Source organism: Pleurodeles waltl, chromosome 4_1, assembly GCF_031143425.1.
Source record: "Pleurodeles waltl isolate 20211129_DDA chromosome 4_1, aPleWal1.hap1.20221129, whole genome shotgun sequence".
In the NCBI taxonomy this organism is placed as follows: Eukaryota; Metazoa; Chordata; class Amphibia; order Caudata; family Salamandridae; genus Pleurodeles; species Pleurodeles waltl.
This window is the reverse complement of record NC_090442.1, coordinates 831,729,782-831,753,294: the sequence shown is the minus strand read 5'-3', so window position 1 is coordinate 831,753,294 and position 23,513 is coordinate 831,729,782. Positions and strand designations below refer to the sequence as shown.

Sequence of the window (23,513 nt, the reverse complement as noted above, 5' to 3'; positions counted from 1 at the left end):
CTCTAATTGGTAGATAATGATGCAACACGTAAAATGTATTATCTGTAATGGAAACAGACTGGGGGATAAGCAAAAGTGTGGTGTCTTGCTAAAATTATTATTTTCATTTGATTTAGAGGTAATCTTCCTTTAGGAGACTCATCTCAAGGACAATATGCCAAAAATTACCATCCTGTTCAATCAATCTGGAGGTTCTTGTAGAATGCGAGCTCGTCACCCTGGGGGGTCTCCAGGCGCCAGTGTGATGCTGCGGGTCTCACCAGGATGGCGGTGGTGGTAGAAGAGACAGGTCTTGAGTTTTTTTCTGAAGTCCTTCAGGGAGGGGGATGTGCAAAGGTGGAGGTGGTTCCTGGATTTGGCGGCGAGGTGGGAGAAGGAGCACCCTCCGAGGCGTTCGTGGTGGATGCGGGGGACATGAGTCTGGGCGAGGGTTGCTGAACGGAGTTCTTTGGTCGGTTAGTGGAATGTAAGGTGGTTGCTGATGTAGGTGGGTCCATCATTGTGGAGGGCTTTGTAGGCATGCATGAAGAGTTTGAAGCAGCATCTTTGCTGTATGGGCAGCCACTGGAGAGCCCTGAGGTGGGGAGTGATGCTGGTTCCTCTGGGGAGGTCAAGGATGAGCCTTGCTGCGGTGTTCTGGATGATATGGAGGTAGTTCAAGAGATGATTTGTGGTTACAGCATAGAGTGTGTTGCAGTAGTTGAGGCGGCTGGAGATGAGGGCCTGGGTAACTGTCTTCCTGGTGGAGATGGGTATTCAATGGAAAATCTTGCAGAGGATGTTGAAGCAGGCGGAGGGGACAATGCTGATCTGCTGCTTCATGTTTATTTGAGTGTACAGGATGCTTCCAAGGTTGCGTACGTGGCTGGAGGGGGCAGGTGGAGGACCGAGGGTGATGGACCACCATGAGTCGTCCCAGGGAATGGCTTGTCTCAGAAGATGAGGAATTCTGTCTTGACTGAGTTTAGTTTGAGGCAGCTGGACCTCATCCAGGCGGCAATGTCGGTCATGGTGTTTTTAAAGTTGGTGCATGTGGTGGTGGCATTGTTAGCGCAGGAGAGGATAAGCTGAGTGTCGTTGCCGTAGGAAACAATGTCGGGTCTGTGGGTGCGTGCGACATTGACTAGAAGAGTCATGTAGGCGTTGAAGACGGTAGGGCTGAGGGAGGAGCCCTGGAGAACGCCACAGAAGATGTGTTTGGGGGCGGAGATGAAGGGTGGGAGGAGGAGCCTCTGCGTTCGGCCAGAGAGGAAGGAGGAGATCCAGCTGAGTGTGTTGCCTTGGATGCCGATGCTGTGGAGTCTGATGACAAGAGTGTGGTGGGAGACGGTGTTGAAAGCTGCTGATAGGTTGAGGAATCATCTGATTCATCGGTTGCTGCGATCAGGGGGTCCCGGTGCTGTTATCTGTCCGGAAGCCGGATTGGGATGGATCAAGCAACTTGTTGTGTTCAAGGTAGTCCGTGAGCTGCCGGTTGATGACCTTTTCCAGGACTTTAAAGGGAAACGGGAGAAGCGAGACATGGGCGATAGTTTTTTAGCACGCTGGGGTCAGGTGAGGGTTTCTTCAGAAGTGGCTCGACCTCCGCATGTTTCCAGGTATTGGGGACAGTGGCTGTGGTGATGGAAGTGTTGGGGATTTCTGTGAGGAATACTATGATCACTTCTTCTCCTAGGTTGTAGAAGTGGTGCGGGCACAGGTCCGCGGGGGACCTGGAGCGGATGGATGTCATGATGGTGATGGTGTCCTCAGTGGAGAGCTACTTACATTCGGTGATCTGGTGGGGGGAGAGTGGTGTGGGTTGGGGTATGGAGGGGTATCTGGGTCGGTGGGCTGGGCCTCGAAGTTGCTGTGGATGTCTGAGATCTTGTGGTGGAAGTAGTCAGATAGCTTGTCATAGAGGGCTTTGGATATGTGAATTTTGTTCTCTCTGGTGGAGGGGCAGGAGAACTCGCTGACAATACTGGAGAGTTCTCCGGCATGGTTGGTGCTGGCTGCGATATGGGTAGTGAGTGCTTTTTTCTTGGTCTCCTTGAGATGGTGGTGATATGTGCTGAGGACGGACTTGAACGAGTAGAAGTTGGTGGGGTGTTGCAGGAGCACCAGTGTCTACTGCATTGGCGTTTGGGAGTTCACAGTTCTGGGGTGAAACATGTGGCTTGCCTGGGGGGTTTGTTGCTGGCGGTGCTTTTTTTTGGGGGGGGGGGGGGGGGGGGAGGGATGAATATGGTGTCAGCAACAGATGAGCCAGCTGGAGAGATTTTGGATGCGGAGTTCAAGGGTGTCTGTGCAGCTGGGTCTAGTGTCCTTGAGGGTGGCGAGCCACGGGGTTTCCGTGACATTGCCCCAGTTGCGGCAGGGAGGGTGGGGGTCCCGTTGGGGCATCATGCAGTTGATCAATGATGAAGTGTACGATGCTTGGTCAGTCCATGTTATCTTAGTGGTGTGAGAGGATTTGCATCTGTTGGTAGTGGAGAAGATGGGGTCCCAGTGTGTGTCCTGTGGGGACCAGCTGACAGAGGCCAATGGTGCTCGTTTTCAAGGAGTGAGGTGGCGTTGGTGTTGTTCGGGTCTTCTAGGTGGGAATTCAGGTCCCCCAGGAAGATGTAGTGATTGGAGTTGATTGCCAGAGGTGCAATGAAGTCTGAGATGGTGTTGCAGATTTGGAGGTGGGGCTCCTCGGGTCTGTAGCAAGGGCTCCTCTTATGGCAGAGTTGGTGTCAGGTTTGATCTAGAAGTTGAAGTCTTCCATGATCGGTGTTTATTTATCACCCAAGGCAGAGCAGTGGAGGGAATCCTTGTGTGGGGAGGGGGACATGGTAGGGGGGGTTATAGGGGTGGTCTAAAGTTTCGGATTAAGGTGCTCACAGGCATACTTTGCCTCTGCTGGAGCAGCTTTGCAGGATGGGGGGATATCTTATTTTTTAACAGGCTGGATTGGGAGATAAAAGAGGTACTGCGGGACAATAAGGGTAGATGGATCTGGATAAAGGCCAAAGAGGCCGGCAATCACATACGTCCCCTGAATTACAATGGGCCCATTCCTCATGAAGTTGAGGCACTGGATTAAATTTGGAACAGAGCAATTCGGATGGAGGGTTCCTTAGCAATGGTGGATGATTTTAATTTTATACAAAACATTGTGCTTGATACATCGAATCAGGCCAAGAGGCAGCAGAAGCCTCAAACTGCTAAAGTCAAATCTGCTTAAAGAGGATCGTGCCTTAGTTGATCCATTGTGCCATAAGTATCCTACTTTTTCACAATTTACTTGCTATTTCCCTATGTTTGGGTCGGCCTCACAGCTAGGTTTATTCTGGTAAGTAAACTCTTGAAGATAGCGAGGTAGAGATGTTGGCCAATCGCTTCTCAGATCACTCAATTGTTCTCTTGGAGATAATTATTAACACCGCACAGAGTAAGATGCCAAGATGGCAATTTGATAAAGCATTGCTCGTAGATCAAAAGTGGTTAAGTGATTTGTAAGGTTTCATTCAGGATTTTTTGTAGCTAAATCTTAATACTGCCTCCATTTTTTCTGGGAAGCATTTAATGTCTCATTCAGGGGACAAGTGATATCTTATAAAGCATGCCTGCCTAGGAACAGCTCAGTTCAAATGCAGCCTCTCCAAATGGTGCTCGATACGGTCCTGTTTGAACTCATGAGATTACCATGAGGCCCTTCTTCAGTCCGGTCACAATTACAAGAGCAGGTTGAGAAGGCAAAAAAAACGAGTTAAGGTACTTTTTCCTACTAGAACAAACTGCAGGCAGTAACGCATTTCAGAAGAAGCTCTCTGAGGAGAGCCAACACTTGTGGAAATATCTGGCATAGTCAACAAATATCCACACGAGTAGACAGTTAATTACTCAAGTGCAGGATCCCGCTACTGGGGTGGTTAAAGATGACGGCGAGAGGGTAGCCGAGGTGTTTTTTCACCACTATTGGCAGATTTATGAGAAGACCCAGATGGTATCGGCATTGGAACTGGAACAGTACTTGCTCCAGTTCAGTTACCCCATCCCTCAAATAGCCAAAAACGTGCTCTGACTTAAAAGATTGAGCTCTCAGAAGTGGCCGGAGCCGTAAAGAGTAAGGCCGGTGTCAAAACCAGTGGGAGGGATGGCATCCATGCTTAAGTCTTGGATTTGGAGGCAGAATTGCTCCTCTTTTTAACAAGTCTGTTTAATCAGATTAGGATGGGGTTCCTGTTGCATATATTTTAGAGAATGGGTATTGGTCAGCTTTCTCAAAAAAGACAAGGACCCTGCAGACCCAAACTTGTAACGCCCTCTAAGCCCTATAAGCTTATTAAATGTTGATTACAAGTTATTGGGCGGATTGGATTGCACCATGTGCTCAAAAGATGATCCATCAAGATCAGAATGGCTTCTTTTCGAAGAGATATATGGCTGCTAACACCTATTTTTTGTTTGAAGCCATTAACTTCTTTACAGTTAATAAAGAAAAGGCTGCAGTACTAATAATGGATGCTGAGAAGGCGTTCAACCTTGTCAACTGTAACACAATGTTTTTTATTCTAGTGAAATTTGTAGTTCCATCCTCAATAATAAACATGCTCATGGTGCTCTAAAGTGGGGCAGAGACCAAAATCATTGTATACACCAAGAAGGAAGGGGTAGTAAAGGCAAAGCGTGGCACTCAACAGGGCTGTCCATTGCCCCAACTTCTGTTCACTTTTTTTATTGAACCCTTAGCGGCCAGGATGCGCTCTAATCCCTTGAATAGCCTACCTATGGAAGGGATGGCGAAAGTTAAATTGTTTGCAGATGATGTGATTCAATATTTAAAGGCTGGGAGATTAAATATTGAGAACACTATTGATAAAATTGCTGGTTTCACAGGTGTTGGGGGCTACAAAGTTAACCATACCAAAAACTAGCTCATCTTTTTAAACACTGGTTGTGCTAAACGTCTTGACTGTGTACAGAATGTCCTACAACGCCTAGCAGATATATTGGAATCTATGTCACAAACAACTTTTCCCAACTATTCCAGCTCAATTATGAGGCCTTGCTTATTAAGGTAAAAAAGTTGCTAGAGTGCTTGTCAGCCGTGTTGCCTTAATTAAAATGTCTACCCATCTACTGTATTTTTTTCTCTTTGTGAATCTCCCCCTGAAAATTCCTAATGCGTATTTCAAGAAGCCAGATACGATTATTAGAGGCTTCGTTTAAGCCAAGAAACAGCCCAGAGTGAACATGTCCACCTTGCAGCTTGAGGTAGCGGTTTACATTTTTTTTAACTTGTTTTTTATCATTACATTGTTTTTTTTCACTCATGCTTGTTATACAATGCCCAGGAAGTGCAGTGGCAGCAGTTTTGATGCAGTCACATACATCAAGAACCTATGAGGATATGTTGGAGCATTTTTGACCTGTTTGACGTTCTTGTTCTCTTGTTGCCATTATTGCAGATATTAGGGTTGCCCATTTTTGAAGAATCGGTGGTTTCCACATGGCATGAATTATCCAGGAGATGACAATCCCCGTTTGATGACAGCCCAATTTGCAGGTACTTCAATATACTGTACTGGGGTTACCCACTCGGGTTGCGGTGCTGGTCCCACATTGTAGTGAATCCTACCTTGTTTTAACGGGAAACAGGGGTTATCTTAGCCTTTGGCTTGCAGACTTGTGCCCCCGTCACCTAGTGACTTTTACCCTACTTAGTGTGCTCTGTTTTAGCACATTTATTTAATAATATCTTTTAAGATGGTTGCCTTGTTTCTAGTTAGGCCAAAGTTTTAGTTTCACGTTATCAGTGCCACTGTGCTAAGGCGTCAATATCAAGCGACAAAGATAAACTGTAGGTGTTCACATTAGGTACTTTCTCTCTTTATGCCTTAGAGGGAATTTTTTACATAAATTGACGTCCCAAGCATGTGTTGTTATCTATGGTTTGGGAACAGACCTACGTCAGGGGTCCGAGCACATCTGTATAAATGCACCTCATTTAGACAGCTAGACAGAGGGATTCCGACCAGATGCCATCACTGCTATCGATGCTGCACGTCGCCTTGACGCTGACCCAGGCTTTGTGTCCCTATAGAGTCTGAGCTAGAGGCCTCATTCCAAGGTAACAAGAGTTGGGGGTGGGGGCTCTTCTCATGGACAAGGCATTGGCAGATTAGGTTTGAATTCTTTTAGGTTAGAGATTAGGTTTACATTATTAGGACATATTTCACATATGTCATTTTATGTTATTGCAAGATGGTGGGGGTCTTTGTATTAATGACTCTTGTCTTTACCATTCTGTTTCTTGCATTATTATTTATTATCCTAATCATTGCAGCCCATGCAACGTATCGTAGATTGCAGTTTTGTTAAATAAAACCTATTGAAAACTTTACTGCATCTCCTTCATTGCCTGTGTTTGATTGAGACATGTTGTTCATGGAAGAAAGAGGTACTCTCAGTTTAACTACAACACTCCCCGAAATGTCCTACTTTTCAGTCCATGCGTAAAGGCTGCCACAAATCACCTTTTACTGTTTGGGTTTTTGGTGAGGTGCTGCTTGTGAGCCGGGAGGGTTGGGACGACAGTTGCGATTTGTTGTAGGACAGGCATAGTAACCTACAAACATAAGTGCTGTCATCCTTAAATCAGCAGTCTTGCCTAGAACAAGAGTCAAACTACGACAACATGAGCCCACATTATATTGGTATGATCCCTATAGATGACAAGCTCCTTTTGATTACAGCCCAACCTGTATTTAATGTGGTTTACTCAAATTACACTGGGCACCACACTTGTGACTAGCAGGGCAATTGGATCATGCAGACTAGCAGGGCAATTGGATCAGACCATTACATTAATTAAGCGGACCATGGGTATTCACTTGTCAACTTTGATTATGTAAACATTACACTATTTACCTTTTTTTTTTTTTTTTACATGTATGTGTAAAGTAACAGCAGTATGCGCTAGTGTTTAACTTTAGATTGGCACAAAACAATTGTACAAAATGGCAGGGACAGTTGTAGCCCGAGCAAGAGGCATTCTATGCATATGCCTTTCTTTTATGTTGGGGTTGTCCTATTTCCCTATGGGCTATGTTTCACTCGCAGGTCCCATGAGAAAGGCTCAACACGGAAACGTGTCAAGCTGTGCGACAAATTTCGCCTTTGAGCATTGTAGGAGTGTTTTGGGGTATCTTTCCTGTAATTTGAGAAGATACTGTGTTGAATATGGAAAATGTTACTTACCAAGTAGAGATTTGTTCGCGGCACGTAGTGCTGTAGATTCACATGCTTTGCGTAAGTTCACCATCTAGTGTGGGGCTCAGAGTGTTACAATTTGTTTTTCTTCAAAGAAGGTTTTCGAGTCACAAGATCAAGTGACTCCTCCTCCTCTCTGTGATAGTGCGCATGGGAAGGAGTATGTTGCAGAAATACAAATTTATGTTGAGAGTACAAATATGTTCACACAGCATATTCCACAACAAAATGTGCAGTGGTTTCATCAATGTCTTTATTAAAAGAAAAACAAAAACCTACAAAGAACCCAAAACCGAATGGCAAGATGCCACATGAATCTGAGAAGAAATCAGCCACCTAGCATTCACCTAAAAACTATAAAAAGTTTCCCAGTGAATAAGATTGAAGTTGAAAACCTTTTGCAACTTACATACAATGTACACCCGGGGAATCTGCCTGTTGTATAACAGTAGAAATTCACACAGCACTTTACCAGCTCCGCCATAAGATCAGATTAAAACAAAGGCCAATCGGCCAGGCCAAGGTCAGGAACAACACAAATCGATCTAAGTCCATTCATGTAGAAAGCTCTAGTCCATGGGCTTCATCTGAACATCACGTCAGGGCCTAGTTACAGCTGACCTGCATTCAGGAACAGGTCTACCCCATTTAGTTAACTTAACTGAGGCCTTCTTACTTTAACATCTTTCAAGTGGGGCCTAAACCCAACTTTCAAATGAGCATTCCCAGTTACCAAAGTTGTCAAAGACTGTCATAGATGAGACCACTGAACTGGGCACTAAGATTTCTTCTGATGAAACTGATGGTGCCAGGAGAGGATGTTTTTCTTTTTGCACTCAGGAGAAAGCACTGGAATTGGAATACTCCTGAATGTGTTCTTGTGGGATTAAATGACTTTTAAGGAAGAGGAGACACCAGAGACTGCACTTTGATGAATAACTTGTTAATAATTATGTTTGCAAAAAGGATCCCAAACTTAACCTTTATCAAAGATTTTAGTGAGATTACACAGTTCTAAACAATTTGGTTTATGGCCTCCATTGTTTGGTGCCACAAACCCTGAAAAATGATTCTGTGTAAATTACAATTCTCTTAATTTGGGTATACACCTACAATCATTTTCACACTAGGTAATAAGAGGGATGGAAAAGTTAAGTTTTTAACACAAAGTGGAGGCTCAGTTTTTTTTTTTTAAGAGACACCACAATCTATCTTCACTGCTGCTAAAGAAATGGCACTGACTTAAGGCCCTCATTTTAGTCAAAGTAATGGGCTGGCTCAATCTGCAGCAACATATGTTGAGCCATGTTTCTTCTTTAGAGTTAATCAATGCTATGAGGACTTTCTAACCTTTGCAACAAAGCATATCAGTTTCTATTCAACTACCACACTGTTAATATTGATAAAACCTATGTCAGTATACAAATAACAACAGACTCGCATCACTGTTGTCGAATCCACCCAATGTGACCTTCTCATCAAACCTGAATCAGAAATACGTGGTCAGGTAAGACCTGGGACCTAGGCCTGAAGCAAATGATTGACAGATCACTGGTGGGGTGACACATAGCCTGCAGGTAAATGTACAAACAGGGAAAACTCAGATTGATTCCTCAGATAGCCAGTAACACCATATTGGCCGTAGGAGATTGGCCCCAATAAAACACATTTGGCCGGAGCGGTACACGTTCCCAAAACACCATAAAAGTTGGATGCCACATGAAGTTGGGAACTCTCAGCCAATCAGAAAACAGCGCACATACACAACACACAGTGATCACACTCTCCTCATACCAGACAACTGGACATGTTACCTTCTGGCCCGCCTTATGTCCACACAAGGTCCAGACCCACCTGCGCACTTTTAACAGATTGTCAGATTTATGACTATGTGATTAGGCCTGGATTCCTTTCTCCAAAGAATGCATAGGATTGTTTTAGGACACTCTGAGAAATGTATATAATGGCACTCAGAACTAACGCACCTTGAGGTAGTCATCAGACCCCCAACTTTGTACTGCTCTCCCAGCTGCTGTGTTTAATTAAACCAACTGTTTCCGTTTCCCAAAACACCGCGTCTCATTTTTTTAAAAGACAAATCGACATTCGAACAACAACACTTTCCAATCCACTTTAAAAGTAAATGATGAGTTTATTGCCTTCTTTAGAGCCTATGTTTTAATAGAAATGTGACAAATAGTCTTTTCTGCAGAGAAAACTCAGTGTGAAAGAGCTTTCAATAAAAGTCTTTCGGAAATATAAAAAGAAATTAAACTGAAAGTTACACAGTACTAGTTATTTAAATCAAAACAGATTTGCAAAAGTGTTCGTCATAGTAAAATTAATCATAAAGGGTGACACATTGATAAAGCTGAAAGCAATGTAACACAAATACAATATTCACCAAGTTAACAAAAAAAGACAAACATATTCCCTTTCATAAGCGATCAGTGATTTAAATTAAAATCAAATCTCGATATGCTGGCTTTGCGTGGTGGTGACTGGGAAAGTCCACAATGTTGTATTTGTTTTCACCTACCATAGAACTTGGATTTGGCGAGGATACTTCCACTAAGGCAAAACCCGTCCTTTCGGTTACTAACAAAAAAGGCAGACACTGGTGGATGGTGGGATACCTGACAAGTGCAAAACCAAACATTAACATTGGCTAAAAAGATACAAAAAATCTTATGTTTTAAAATAATTGCTAATTAAGAAGGTTGGTATCCATTTCATTGCCTTATTAATGGCACCTGAACTGAAGCTGCTACAAAACTCAGTCAAAATAAATGTATTTCCAGTACAGCTCATAAAACTATACAAAACAATAAAACAAGGAGAGATTAATACATATATAAAATAATAATGTCTAAAAACTCTGCATTATACGGAAGCAGCCATAAATGTAAAAAGCTAAAATTATGAAATACAGATGAATATTGCACAGTGAAAAGAGCAATTGTAATTCTTTTTGTTGGCATCTGATCAACCAAGTGGCTAGCAGGTAATGTGTAATGTCAAATCGAAATTTCTCTAGTTATCTGTTTTTCATGTTACCACTGACCTCTCAGCTTCACTTCTGCCTATATCCTTTATGAGACTGCCAAACCACTTGTTACTTGCCTTAGGTTTTAGAGGACTCTGAACTCAAAGGGGACAGTCTGCCTCGAAATGATCTATACAAATATTGAAGTTGTAAGAGGCACTCCTTTCTACATCAAAGTGTTCAAGAGTAAGGTTGTTCAATTTCATTTAAATAATCTTCAAATATAGATTTAGTTATACTTAACAGAAATGCATGGTATAAAGTTCCTTCTGTGTGTGTGTTTTTTTTTCTTGTGGAGTTAGAACAAGGGATGGACCATGAGAATCCTTGCCCTCATATAATCATTATTTGCTTCTTCCATTTTAGGTCTCATAAAAATTTGATCCCCAAGTATCCAGAATCCTAAACTCTCTCAAGGTGTGACCAATTCAACCTGAAAGTATTCTTAAATCCTTTGTGGGGACTTGGAATTCATTATCTTAGTTTTGAAACGTTCATGACAATGCTTTTTAACCATTAGAATTCCTCCAATTCAATTTGGGAGACCTCTGAGCTTCTCAGAGACCAGGAAGGCACCATTCAGAGTATGGAGATTTTTGTGCTACCCAAAGCCAATCCATCATGGACTCCCTCGCTCAGAAACTGCAACACCTGCTCAAGGTATAACAAGAAGAGTAATGGTCCAAGTGAGTAGCGCTGGCTAACCCATTTCATTACAGGGGACGACTTTGGAATTTCACCATGAGCCCCCATCACACAGTGGCATAATTCTCATATGCAGTTTTATGAGATTATTCAGTAAACCTGATGGTATGACTTCTTCTCATACAATTTTCCAAAGAAAATGTCTAGCAATATTATCAAAGATGCACAGAATATCAACAAATGCCACTTATAATGGTGTGCCCCTAGGTGTTAAGTATTTCTCTAGCAAGATGTAGAACCTAAAACGCCTAGTCCACAGAGCTATTTTTCTCAATTCAGAATGAGAATGAGAAATGACATTCATTTGCTTAACCCAAAATTCCAATCAGGAGAGAATGACACCTCCAAATATGTTTTGCATATTATCAAGCAAACTATTTGGGTGGAATTCGCTGTGCTATTCTTGCATTCTTGTTAATGCAGTGACACTATTTCCACAGGTAGTCATTATTTAGACTTGATTTAGATACTGGAGTTCCTTTTTTAGGATAACTTTACTAACAAGTGTTATTTATCATCCAAATAAAATAGTTTCGGATTTATACAAGTCCACCAGGATCTTATCTGGACCTGATGCCTTCCCACTTTTATTTAGCAATTGCTACAAGAAGGTCTTGAAGAGAAAAGACTCCAGGTTTGTATTTCCAAAATGTCATTCTTCTAAGAGTGAAGAAAGAGCGCTCCATTAGGTCTATGACAAACAAGTTATCAGAAGCAAATATGTATTGAGTTAAATACACCTTTTGCAAAAGGGTTCATCTAGAAATGACAGTATTTAATTTAGCTATTTTCATTTGAGAAAAGAAAACATACTAAAGATTTTTTAAATTGTTCTGCTGGAAAAATAGGAGTGAGGTACAGTTTACTAGAATACAGGATGCTTCAAAACAGAACTGCAAAGATCTAAAGCAAAAAGGACATTGATCGTGTAGAATGGAGCACTTTGTAGCAAACCCTACATATGATGTATGAAAGGATGGTGATTCCACACATGACACATTTTCAAATATTTGCTGAAATTTCTGCACACATACTGATTCAACACCAATATTTAAAGTAATCAAATATGAATCAAATTTGACTTCTCTTATGGTGGTCTCTAATTGTTTAAAAGACATACTGCTTGATAAAGAAATAGATTAAAGTGACCACTGTTATAAGTAATTCCCAAGCTAGATGATATTCGAGAAGACTCTATTTGAAGGATGCTGTGCTATTCTATAGAGACCAACAAATAACTGCCAATTTTCTGTACTGCTTACTCATCAGAAATACATTAAAAAATGATTACAAAGTAAAACTGGTTCATCCACCAGGTGAAGAGATCAGAGAAAATTGCTGTGTCAGCTTAGTAACTAGTTATAGGACAGACATCTCCATGGAAAATTTTATCAGAGTTGAAAATGTATTAGATAAAATTTGTGACCAGCTACAGGCACTTCCACCGAAAATCAGAATGAAGACTACAATGCAATGTCAGCATCTCTCTTTGGCAATCACGGAAGGAAAACAAGTCCTCTGCATTCATCACATGACAATACGTTTTAGGTATGCTACTAAGCCTGCTCTTAATGGAATAGGTCTAAAACCATCACCAATAATTACAAAAAATATTAACAATGGAGTCAATGTACTCATATTATGTTATAGTTTTAAACTGTGTGCAACACACTTTGAGAATGTAAGTTATCTAAAAGTAATATAAGATCAACCTCTCTTCTAAATGTATGCATTAAACATGCTTTGCTTGCCGACATTCAGTGCTCGTCCTAACTAATGATGGCTTTGCACAGCAAATTGTCACTGCTCTCCAACTTTCATATTCAGTGATGCCTCTGATACCTGCTCTGCAATGTAGTAGGTCTTGCTGTTTGTCCTTGGGTGAATCCACAAGCAGCGGAAAGTCTCACCAAGTATAGGATTGTATGGTTTCTTCAGTCCCTGTTTTGAAAAAGAGCATATATAAATCAATAAAATAAATATTAAGCCATAAAACAATAGGAGCATCAATTAATTTATTATAAATAGGAAAATGAAGGAAATAAATAATCATCTCATCCTGGGAAAGATAAGTTTTACCCAGGCTCAAATTTAAATAGGGACAGAACAGCAAATTACCTTCTGTGTAAATATAGATTCCTGCCACAAGTACATCCAGCTATGGAAACATGCTATTAAAAGTAGGTGTCATTTAAGAGGAACTGGAAGCCATTTTCAATAACTGACAGAAAGTGAGAAAAATACTGAGCATGTACCAAACTGAAGAATACCGATCCTATGCACAATCTGTGATCCAGTTAAAAAAGAAGGCCCATTCACAATATTCCCCATGACTGAAAACTATCCTTGGGATGCAAACATATTTTTGTTTTTCACTGTAAGGTGCACACCTCTTAATACTGAAACACAGGCCTGAAGAGATAACCCTGACGAGCAAGAGACTGACAATAAGTAACTGAGGTGAGAGGTCACACCAAATGTACACCCCTCCTTTTGAAAGGAACTGCTGTCCTTTTATAGGGCTGCAACAGAATAGCAGTCGTGCCAGCATGTGCTCATAATAATGGGACTGGTCCTTTTTCCTGTAATTTGGAAGACAGAGTAGGCTACAGGCTACTTCTCTTAAAAGATCTGGCAAGCCTTTCTATACTAGATTATTTGCTCCTTCCATGTGGGATAGGAATGATAAACACATGCTTGTTCTAGATAAGTGCAATGTGGGGATGTGTGGTATCAGGGATCATTCTGAACTCAGAACGGCTGACTTATAAAATTAAGAATGGAGGTGAGTAGTTACTGGTCCTCTGAGAATAGAAGGTAGATCCAGTAGTTTACATAGCCTCTATGCGACATGAGTCAGGCCAGAGGAGCTGGAAGGTTTAGGGTGACTGCCCTTAGAATTGCAAACAATTAACTATAGATACCAGGAGCCCCCCCGGAGACCTCCAGTGGAATACAGGGATTTTCATGTATATAAACACAATGACCACAAGAGGTAAAACGCCATAAAAATATAATCAATAAATAACCAATTTATAAAAACAAAAGAATAATTGCCATTTAACCATGTGTGAATTTCAACAAGGGGGCATAGACAGATAACATGAATCAAATGTCACAAAAGGTATTCAGAGTGAAATTTGAGAAAATATGTGTAGTCCAAAACGTGATAAGGGAGAAACAGCAACAGAGTACATCAAAACAGAACAGGAGCATTGCAGAGTATTCAATTCCTTAAATTCACATATTTCACATTCTGCACTATGCATTTATCAACATTCAAAACAGCTTTACTGCCCTATATGCCCATGGTGTATCGAGACAGACATAGTTTAAGGAGTTATCATTAGGACAAGGTCGGGTAAACTCAGCTCTTTGTAGTATGTGCTCTAGTGAGGACAATGGATACGTATAAAAATACCAATAAAGGGAAGGTAAACTAAGAATCCAAAATCTGACCACCATTCTCAGTTCTAGTATGAAAACTAAGCGTACTACTAAAAGAAACCATCAGCCAAAAGAAGGTAGGAGTTAAGGATCCTAAAATATACACCCTACAAAGGACCAACCTAGAGCATAAGAACAGAGGTGGACAGCAAAGTGAGTGCAGGAGGAATTCCCCTCTGTGAAGAAAGAAAAAAAAAGTATCAAGAAAAAAACGTTTTAGAGAGGCGAGGCTTAATCACCCATGGTGCACACTTGTTAGCTAGTCCAGCGCTGTACAGACAATAGTAAAATGCAAAACCAGGCCTCTGGTATCTTCCTGCTTCCACTTACCTAAGAGTGTCACTCAAGACAGAAATGTGTAGTACCTGGCTGAGGTTGCCACTCCTGTTGTGCTGTTGGTCTCAAACCCTGCAAGGGCAAAAATCAACTCCACCCGTTCTTCGTGCTGATTCTGCACACCATAGGCAATGGCTCAGATCTCCTACTGCCAAATACCTTAACGAATAAGGAAGAGACTTGGGAATCTAGAAACTTTGCTAGTAGTGCTGATTAATGCTATCATCAACAGAGGAAACCGGCTGCTGTGAAAAGAAGCACTGAATGCATCCTGCAGGTAGAGAAAGTTGTCCAGATTGATAGGCAGTAGTTCAGAAATCTGCAAACTGATGAAGCTGTTTGGAGCTATTCAAGAAACCAATGTACAATATGTCTCTGCGGCCCAGGGAGAACTTTTAAGAACTGTAGTAAGGAACCCTGCATCCCTGTCAAACTCAGCAAATGGCCCTAGTGCTCCTACTGGACGTTGAGTTTGCTCAGTTTGCCTCCCAGCCTCAGAGCGATCTAGAGGTGCTATTACAACCTAACCATTAATACCTCACAAACCATGTTCACATCCTTGAACCAGCTGCAAAGATAGGCAGACTTTAAGAAATGCGTTGTACAATCCAGACATTAACTGAAGCCTTTGCAAATGCGTGTTCCCTGGATGTGTGAGAAAAATTGGGCATTGTTTGTACTGGCAGAGAGGTGGGCAGACTGAACAACTACGCAAGACTGTGAACCTGGCTTGACATTTGCCCGTGTTGTTCAGCAGCTTTGAGACATTATGCACTGATTGACTGTGGCCCAGTTACAACACTGGGCCTCATTATCTTGTTGAGGGGCAATGGTGACCATCTACATTCCCTCCCTGGGGACTCCTGCCTTCACACTGCCCCTCCTGCTTCCCTTGTGAACAGCAAATGGTATGCTAAAGTAGGCTCGGGCCCAGAATTCAGCAAATGGCACAGGAATCAATCACAGGGGACAAAGAGTGATGGAAGACCTACAGGGAAGACTGTAGCAGGAATGTATTTGCCCTCTTTCACCAGCGAGAATACTGACAGCTCTCAGCTCTCCCAGCTTACTGATCTCTAAGTGTGCATGCCATCAAGTGAAGGCAGTGGGAGAGGGACTTTTACTATATTGACTTTTATTGACACTTTATGTGATTTTCTCCTATGTGTGTATTCTTTTCATGTGTAGTAAGTAGTTGTTTGTTAGAATTAAAGTATTGTCTTTAATTATAATAGACAGGAAGGACATTAAAATGATTGTCTACTACTGTATTGTAGCAAGTTCAGAGTCTGGAACTGGGAATTCCCAGAGTAAGCTTTGGAACACTCTCCCTACCTACCCTGAGCATTATGTGCCCTTTTTACAGGGTCACCCCCAAACTTTTTGCCTTCCTCCTCCTATTTATTTCGGACCCTTTTTGTTGACTTTAGAACTCTGGGCACTTTACCACTGCTGATCAGTGCTAAAGTGCATGTGCTCTCCCTTCTAAACTTGGTATGACTGTCACATTTAATTTACCTGTAAACCCCTTGTCCAGTGGTATCCCAATACCCAGGGCCTGTAAATTAAATGCTACTAGTGGGCCTGCAGCACAGCTTCCGCTACCCATGGACGTAGCCTCTCAAACCTGTCTCAGGCCAGCGACCATAGAGCCTGCATGCGCAGTTTACTGGCACAAGGACCTGGCATTTAAATGTACTTGCCAGGCCTGGAACTCCCCTGTTACTACACATAAGTCACCCCTAAGGTAGGCCCTACCTAGCCCTATGGGCATGGTGCTGTGTATGTAAAAGGTAGGACATATGTGTTTATATACTATATGTCCTGGTACTGACACACAGCCCATCTAGTTTCTAACGACTGAGTGCTGCCTCGCTCATGGGATTGCATTGGAAATGCCGTAACATATGTAAGTGGTATTATCTAATCTAAGAGGGGTAGCGTAAGCATGTTTGGTATGGTTGTAACGGTATGGGAGAAATGATGCCTACTGGTGTAGGTGGGTTTTTTATTACCATTATAGAAATGCCACTTTTAGAAAGTGGGCACTTCTCTGTGCTTATGACTCTAGTGTTTTGCAGCTTGACTCCAATCCACATCTGGGGTACAGTGGCAGCTATGCTTTGTGCTTACTTTTCAGTGGAGGTGGAGGTGTCATAAGAATGCATCTGCATATTGAATGGCCTTCCGGAGCTGGGAGAAGGAGAGGCGGGCACACCTGTATTTGTAAAGGCTGTGCCCTGGCCTCACACAAAGTACTTGTTTATCCCTCACTGATTTCTGGAGCCAGGCTGGAGGAGAGAGGGGACACTCCTGGAAACGGTTAGTAGTGGTAGGAGCCCCTTCTCCCCCTTTTGTGAAGGCTGCACAAAATTAGTATAAGTACAGGGGGTTTCCCCCCACACCTTTAGAGCACTTTTGGAACTGGGACCGAACCTCTGTCAGCAGCTACTGGACTGCACAAAAGACTCATCTGGACTGCCCTTCTGTTTGTTGCCCTGCTGCCTGGCTTCTGCTAGGTGGCACAAAGGACACATCAAGATCGCTTTTCTGTTTGTTGCCCTGCTGACCAGCTGCCCCCCTAGGCTTGGGCTGGACTGGCATTGCTGGAGTTTGAAGACATCATCACTACCTGCCTGTTGGGTGCAGGCCTCCTTGTCCGCTGCTGCCTATCTTTGTGTCCCCTGAGTGTCTCCATGGAGCCCAGCACATGAAGAGTGCTGCTTTTGTGCGCCTTGGTATCCCCTGGGACCAGTGCGTGAGAAGCGCTTTATTGGCCTGGAAGGCGCTTGAAGAGCGCGGAGTACTTTTCCAGCAACCCCCAGGGCACAGTAAGCGCAGCCCCCCTGGGGGAGCTGGAAAAGAGCACAGGGCAAATTGTTTCTCCACGTGAGGAGAAGGAAGTGCGGTAGTGTCCGCTGACATTTCCTATCACGCTGATGAGACGCGCACTACGTGGTGCCCCGGGGGCACAAACCAGCACCAACTAGAGTGCAATCACCGCGAAGGCCCGGACGGCCCTCTGAATTAGTCGCGGGAGGACCGGAGCATTATTTGGACCCCCCCAGGGCCATGGGACCCGCAGGTGTAGCCGCCCCCATCACTGAGACGACAGAGGTGCGTCACCGCACCTAACCAAGCGGCCGGTCACTGGGGAGAGGCCAAGGGAGTACTTCTATGTACATTCATGATGGTGTCTTGGCATTCATGATGATGCGTTTATTACCACAGGTGTGTTTTTGGTGCTAATGACAACCTGACTACTGCTGTTGTTGCCGAGTAATCTATATGTTTACCTGACTACTGCTTATGTTTGCAGAGTACTAGTAACCTGTTTGATGTCCTGACAACTGCTTGTGTAGCAGGGTATTACTGATACATGCAGTGTTTGGTTTAATAATGTTTTATGTAATAGAGTTTTTTGTTGTGTTTCCATTGTGGTGTATCTACGTCCCGTGTTGTGTGTGTTGTGCACACGCTTTACACTTTGCCGCTGGGATAAGCATGACTGCTCGTGCCAAGCTACCAAAGGGGTTAAGCAGGGGTTATCTTTGGTGTGTAACCCCTCTCCCCCGACTAGAGGGGTGGGTTCTGCCTGGCTTAGGTGCATACCTTAGCCAACCAGAAACCCTACTGCTAACAGGGGTGTTCTTAGTTTTTAGTATTTGTGTCCAACAGTAAGGCGACTCCAGGAAAACAGAAGTAAAAGGGACAAGTAGATACAATTGAAGCCCAGTAACCCCTCCTTGAGCTGGGACTCCTAGAAGCAGTTCTCACAATAAGTTGCATTCCGGGCCTGCAGTATTCCATGGCATGCATCTTATATTATCAACTGATCATACCAACTACTTTTCGTTAGTAAAGGAGAATAATTAATCAGTATGTATTCTACAATACACACTGATTTTTGTCCTTGGTCTATACGTGCACCTAATACTGATGGTGGTATTTTAGGAAAAAACTGCAAGTGCTTCCATCTTTCACTGGTTCTTTCATTCTGGCAGAGAGTATGTGATCTGTGATGCACTACTGGATAGCTCATCAACTCCATTCAGAAACTAGAATTGAGTCTGGTTTTTATCCTGCTATATTTTGCACTCATTTCCAGTTCTAAAACACATTCTTCAGTAATAAGATTTGATCATGGCACGTAAACTTTCAGATTCAATTTCATGCAATTAATAAAAGTTTTGATATTCATGTCTTTTGTAATTCACAGGGCCATGTTAATCCTTTATAATATTATCAATAACTAGTAGGGTCGATCTACCTACATTAATTCCTAATAACAGACTTATGCTATCAAATATTTCAATCTAAAATCTAGTCAGTCTACTAGAATTAAGTATGCACTAGTGTTTCTTCACTTAGTCTGCAGACCAGGAAGTTCAAGGAAGCCTGAATATTATTTTCGAGAAATAAGGTAGAGTGTGTGATCAAGTTTCCATATTAGAAGGATCATGCATAGTCAGTCTCATAATTTCTATCTGGATTCTAAGATGTAGACCACACTTTTCTATTTTATTCTGATTTTTAAGATTAAACTCTTCAGGACACAATGCTTCATAACACTTTGGATTTTCCTAAGCTACAGAACATGCAGGATGCACCAAGCAAGGACTTGATAAGATGAATCAAGTGTTTGGCAAACAAACAGGTTAAGATATAAACCAAATGGCAACAATACTAAAATGCAGGATATTAATTTCCCCCAAATATGTTTTACCTTACATTAGGATGGAGACTGCATTACTTGGGTCCAACCTTCAGATCTCTTCACAAATCATCTCTTTTGTGATGAGTGATCTAATCAACAAGATCACCACTTCTCAAAGCAAATTTTCACTAAGGGTTAAATCACAGTATATCATTAAACTAAAGATTCAATCTACAGTTTCCTAAATGTGCCACACATCCATTTGTTTTTCAGGGAAGCACAAATGTTCATCACCAATGTTATATGTGGCGCAAAGAAGACCCGCAGGACATAGTTGTTGCTCCATCGTGCCAATAAATGTCTTAGATTAGGTCTCCCTCATCATATGTAATACTGAGATGCAAAAGGAAGGAGGGTAGCACACATTACGAACAATAAGCCAGCATGAGATCTCATTTCACCAGCAGTTAAATTGAGTTTTGTTTAGCCTTCCAGCTAAAACAATCAGCTATTTCAAACTTGACATGTATATTTCAACAAAAATAATCACATTCAAGAGGGATTGACCCAAAATCATACGTTGTATTATACTGGTGACAACAGCAGCATCTGTAAATTAAAGACTAATATGGAACAACGATAGTCTGTCCACCACTTTAATTAGTTGCTAAATTTTGGGAGTTCTGGCTATTTCCACAGCACTACCGATTTTCAAATGCTCACATTAGTAGTAGAATTGAAATTCATAAACATGATGGTGTGCCATGATTACAGATATTTACAACTCAGGCTTGTTTAATGAAACATATCTGCATAGTGATCTTGATACAGGAACCTGCAATTCTAAACTTCTTTCTTGCTGTTAAATCAATCAGCGATTATTAACCATCCATCCCAAGACACACAGTTAACAATGTGACTCACATAAATGAAAAATTTACTTTAAACCTAGTAGAATCCTGCACTATTATTAGAACCAGTTTATCAGGGCGTGGCCGGACATCAGGGCCACGTGGAGATGATCCACCAGAGCTCTGTGGCATTCACTGTTTAACCTAAGGCGATGAGTGAAAAATACTGGAACAATGTTTTTTTTAATTGTCCCGGTACTAAAAGTGGGGTCACCAACAAAATCACCTGCCCTCCGCTGTGGACGCCGATCAGACTCCCAGCACCATGACACATTGGTTGGACCATGTGGCGGGCGAGATGAGCCCCGCAAGTTTAAGTCGGAAACGTTGACTTCAACTGTCCTGAGGAACCCCTTCCCCATGCCATACTGGATGAGGAGACCCAGCTGATCTACTTTTAGGTGTAAGAGTGCACAATCGGGAGATGATGTAGGCAGACTGCAGTTTCCATCGTAAGCTGATGCCTGACTTATCCATGGCAACATCACGATGAAGCTGGCCTATGATGGAGTGATCTGTGCTTCAACAGGCGGCACCCTGGTGAGTCTCTGGGCCTCCAAACCAATGGGTCACTGATACCGGTTGCTGCAACCCCCAAAGGTAGTAGCGGGCATGTCGAGAAGCAAAGGCGACAGTTTGAGGAAACATTGGCTGCCTGATGCCCCCTTTAATTTGATACCTTACATGATAGGGTTAGGCAGTCTCTGTCAGAAGTTACAAGTATTGGAATGCCAACCATTAACTCGGCAATGACCTTATAAGGTTACCTAAATGCTCTCAGCAAACACCAACACTTTAGGGTTTTCCTGTATAGGCACAAACAAAAATATATGTCTATCTAACAATATACAGCCGCTTTCCCTAGGTCTACATAGGCCTGCCTTAGAGGAGACTTACATAGATAGTATAGTTAAGGGACTTTGACATTAGTGGTAATGGCAAACCTGGGTATGCAGTGCATGCACAGCCCCTTCACTGTGCAATGGCAACTGACAGTCGTTTTTTTTATTTTTCTCACATAGAATGGCACAACAAGTGTTGGAGTTCTTGTGTGGATAGCCAGGCTTACATGCCCTCGGTAGCTGGGTACCATGTAGTAGGGACTTATAAGTCAGCACATACCAATTGGGGGTACCCAATTACATATATCGACTGAAAGGGGGGAAAGAACACTGTCACTAAGGTCTAGTCAGCAGGCCTCAGTGGACTCGAGTCGAAAACCAGCAGATAATAGTCCAGAAAGGGGCAAATAAATGGGGACAACTTGAAAAAAGGCTGTTTTCTTACACAAACCCCTACCCCCCACCAGCTAATAATTCATGGAAACCTCAACCACCTCCTGGCGAGTCTTCGAGCTTTAAGCGAGGAAGTATGTAAAAAACTGTCTCTGAGTATTGCAGTGCCTACTCTGGCTTTCATACTCTTGACAGGGTTATTCCTGTTGGGGAACCTGACCAACTTCAAATCTGACAGGACCCATCCTAAACAGGACTTTAACTGATTCTAGGTTTTCTCTCCCTTTTACCTCTTCCTTGGGATCAGAGGTATCTAGCTCTGTTAACCCTATCTTAGCCAGGGCAACACCTAGCTTTCCCCCATAGGTGACCCACACAGAGTAGCCCCACCATGACCAGCAGGGTCAGGGGGCCTATCCTGCTACTTGACATGGGGTCAGACCAGCATGCCAATGACAGTGCAGCCATAAAGACAAACACCCAGAACCACACCTATAGCTCCCCGCTGGCAGGTGGGTGTACTATACAATAGGTTTCTTACGGTTCAAGTGGTCCATCTGCCTTGTCTGAGTGGGGGCCTGCCACATCTTCCAGCAGACCCCCTCCTTCTACTCTCTGTTCTGTCAGCTGAGGTGTCACAACCTCCTGCTTAACAGCTGCTTGACTAGTCAGGATTTCTTTTGGAGCAAGTGAAGCCTTGCCAGTGCCACCTATGGAGGTCTTCCTTACTGCAGTAGGATTCCCTTAGCCTACTGGTACTTTTTCAACTAAAGACTTACCTTTCCTACACTTTTTCCTGGCTTTCTTCTGGGGCCTACTTTTACTATGTTAACACCTCCAGAATCCTTGGGTGAGCAGGAGCACTGGACAACTACCTCCTTTGGGCACAAAGCAACCTCTGGGAGGTCAAATCCAAGGAGACAATCAGTTCACACTCTTCTGTTTGTTTTCTGGAAAATACTATTTGGGGGACACCAACCTGTCATGCACAATGATGTGACTGGAACAAGTATCCCTCAGGGCAGTGATTGGGATTCCATTCACCTAGATGTGGTGAAGGTGTTTACTACCCTCTGGAATCACCAAATCAACATCCTGCTCTACTTCCCAGTTAAGGAATTCCTCATCTGAAGAACAACCCTTTAAGGCTACACTGACAATCCTGTGTTTACCTTCTTCTTAGGACAAGCTGCGTCCCCTCTGTAGTGCCCAACCTGCTGCCAATCAAAGCAGGGACTACAATCTATGAACTTTTTAAACTTCGGCCCCTATTTACTCTGCTTACTACTAGAGGTGGGTGGGATACATTATCCTCCTTTTTAGTGTTCGGTGGAATTACTTTGTGGTGCTTAGGTCTCCCTCCTTTCCCTTCGGTTGGCCTAACACCCTTTCTTGGAACCTCCCCCTGATGTCTTTTAAGGACTATGATTGTAACCCACTCATCAGCCTTCTTGCCCAACTCTCTAGGACTAGAAAGCTTTGAATCTACCAGACGCTGGTGTAACTTCTCGGAGGAAAACTTTGTCAAAATGCGCTCTTTCACAAGCAAATTGTACAACCCCTCATAGGTATCAACCTGGTTACCCTTTTAACCAACCACCCAGACTTTGCAGATGCATACACAAAGTTTACTCATGTTTGTGTAGCCCCCTTTGCAGCGTTTCTTAACTTCAATCTGTATTCCTCTGTTGTGAGACCAAATAACTCAATGAGTGCCTGTCTCATGTGGAGGTAGGATTCGGCTACCTCATCCTCGTGTGTAAGCAATCTGTCCCTCCTAACTGTAGGTAACCATTACCACAACAAGGCTTCCCAATGTTGTGCACACACTCTTCTCATCCTTACAGCTCTCTCAGGATGCCAGCCATTTGTCTATGGCATCACCCTAAACCAATTGACTAACTATGGCTTTGGGCACCTTGATATTATAAGTA

General features: G+C 42.9%; 1 protein-coding gene across 3 annotated transcripts in view; it reads right to left on the bottom strand.

Moving 5' to 3' along the window:
* Window positions 1–23,513, bottom strand: part of OSBPL8 (oxysterol binding protein like 8) — a 943,374-nt gene that overhangs the window by 144,362 nt on the left and 775,499 nt on the right. For all 3 annotated transcript variants that reach the window (XM_069229570.1, XM_069229571.1, XM_069229572.1), the window contains 2 exons: window positions 12,836–12,934; window positions 9,782–9,878 (listed from right to left, as the gene is read on the bottom strand). In XM_069229570.1, the coding sequence (XP_069085671.1) occupies window positions 9,782–9,878; window positions 12,836–12,934 (196 nt within the window). The remainder of the gene's footprint in view (window positions 1–9,781; window positions 9,879–12,835; window positions 12,935–23,513) is intronic.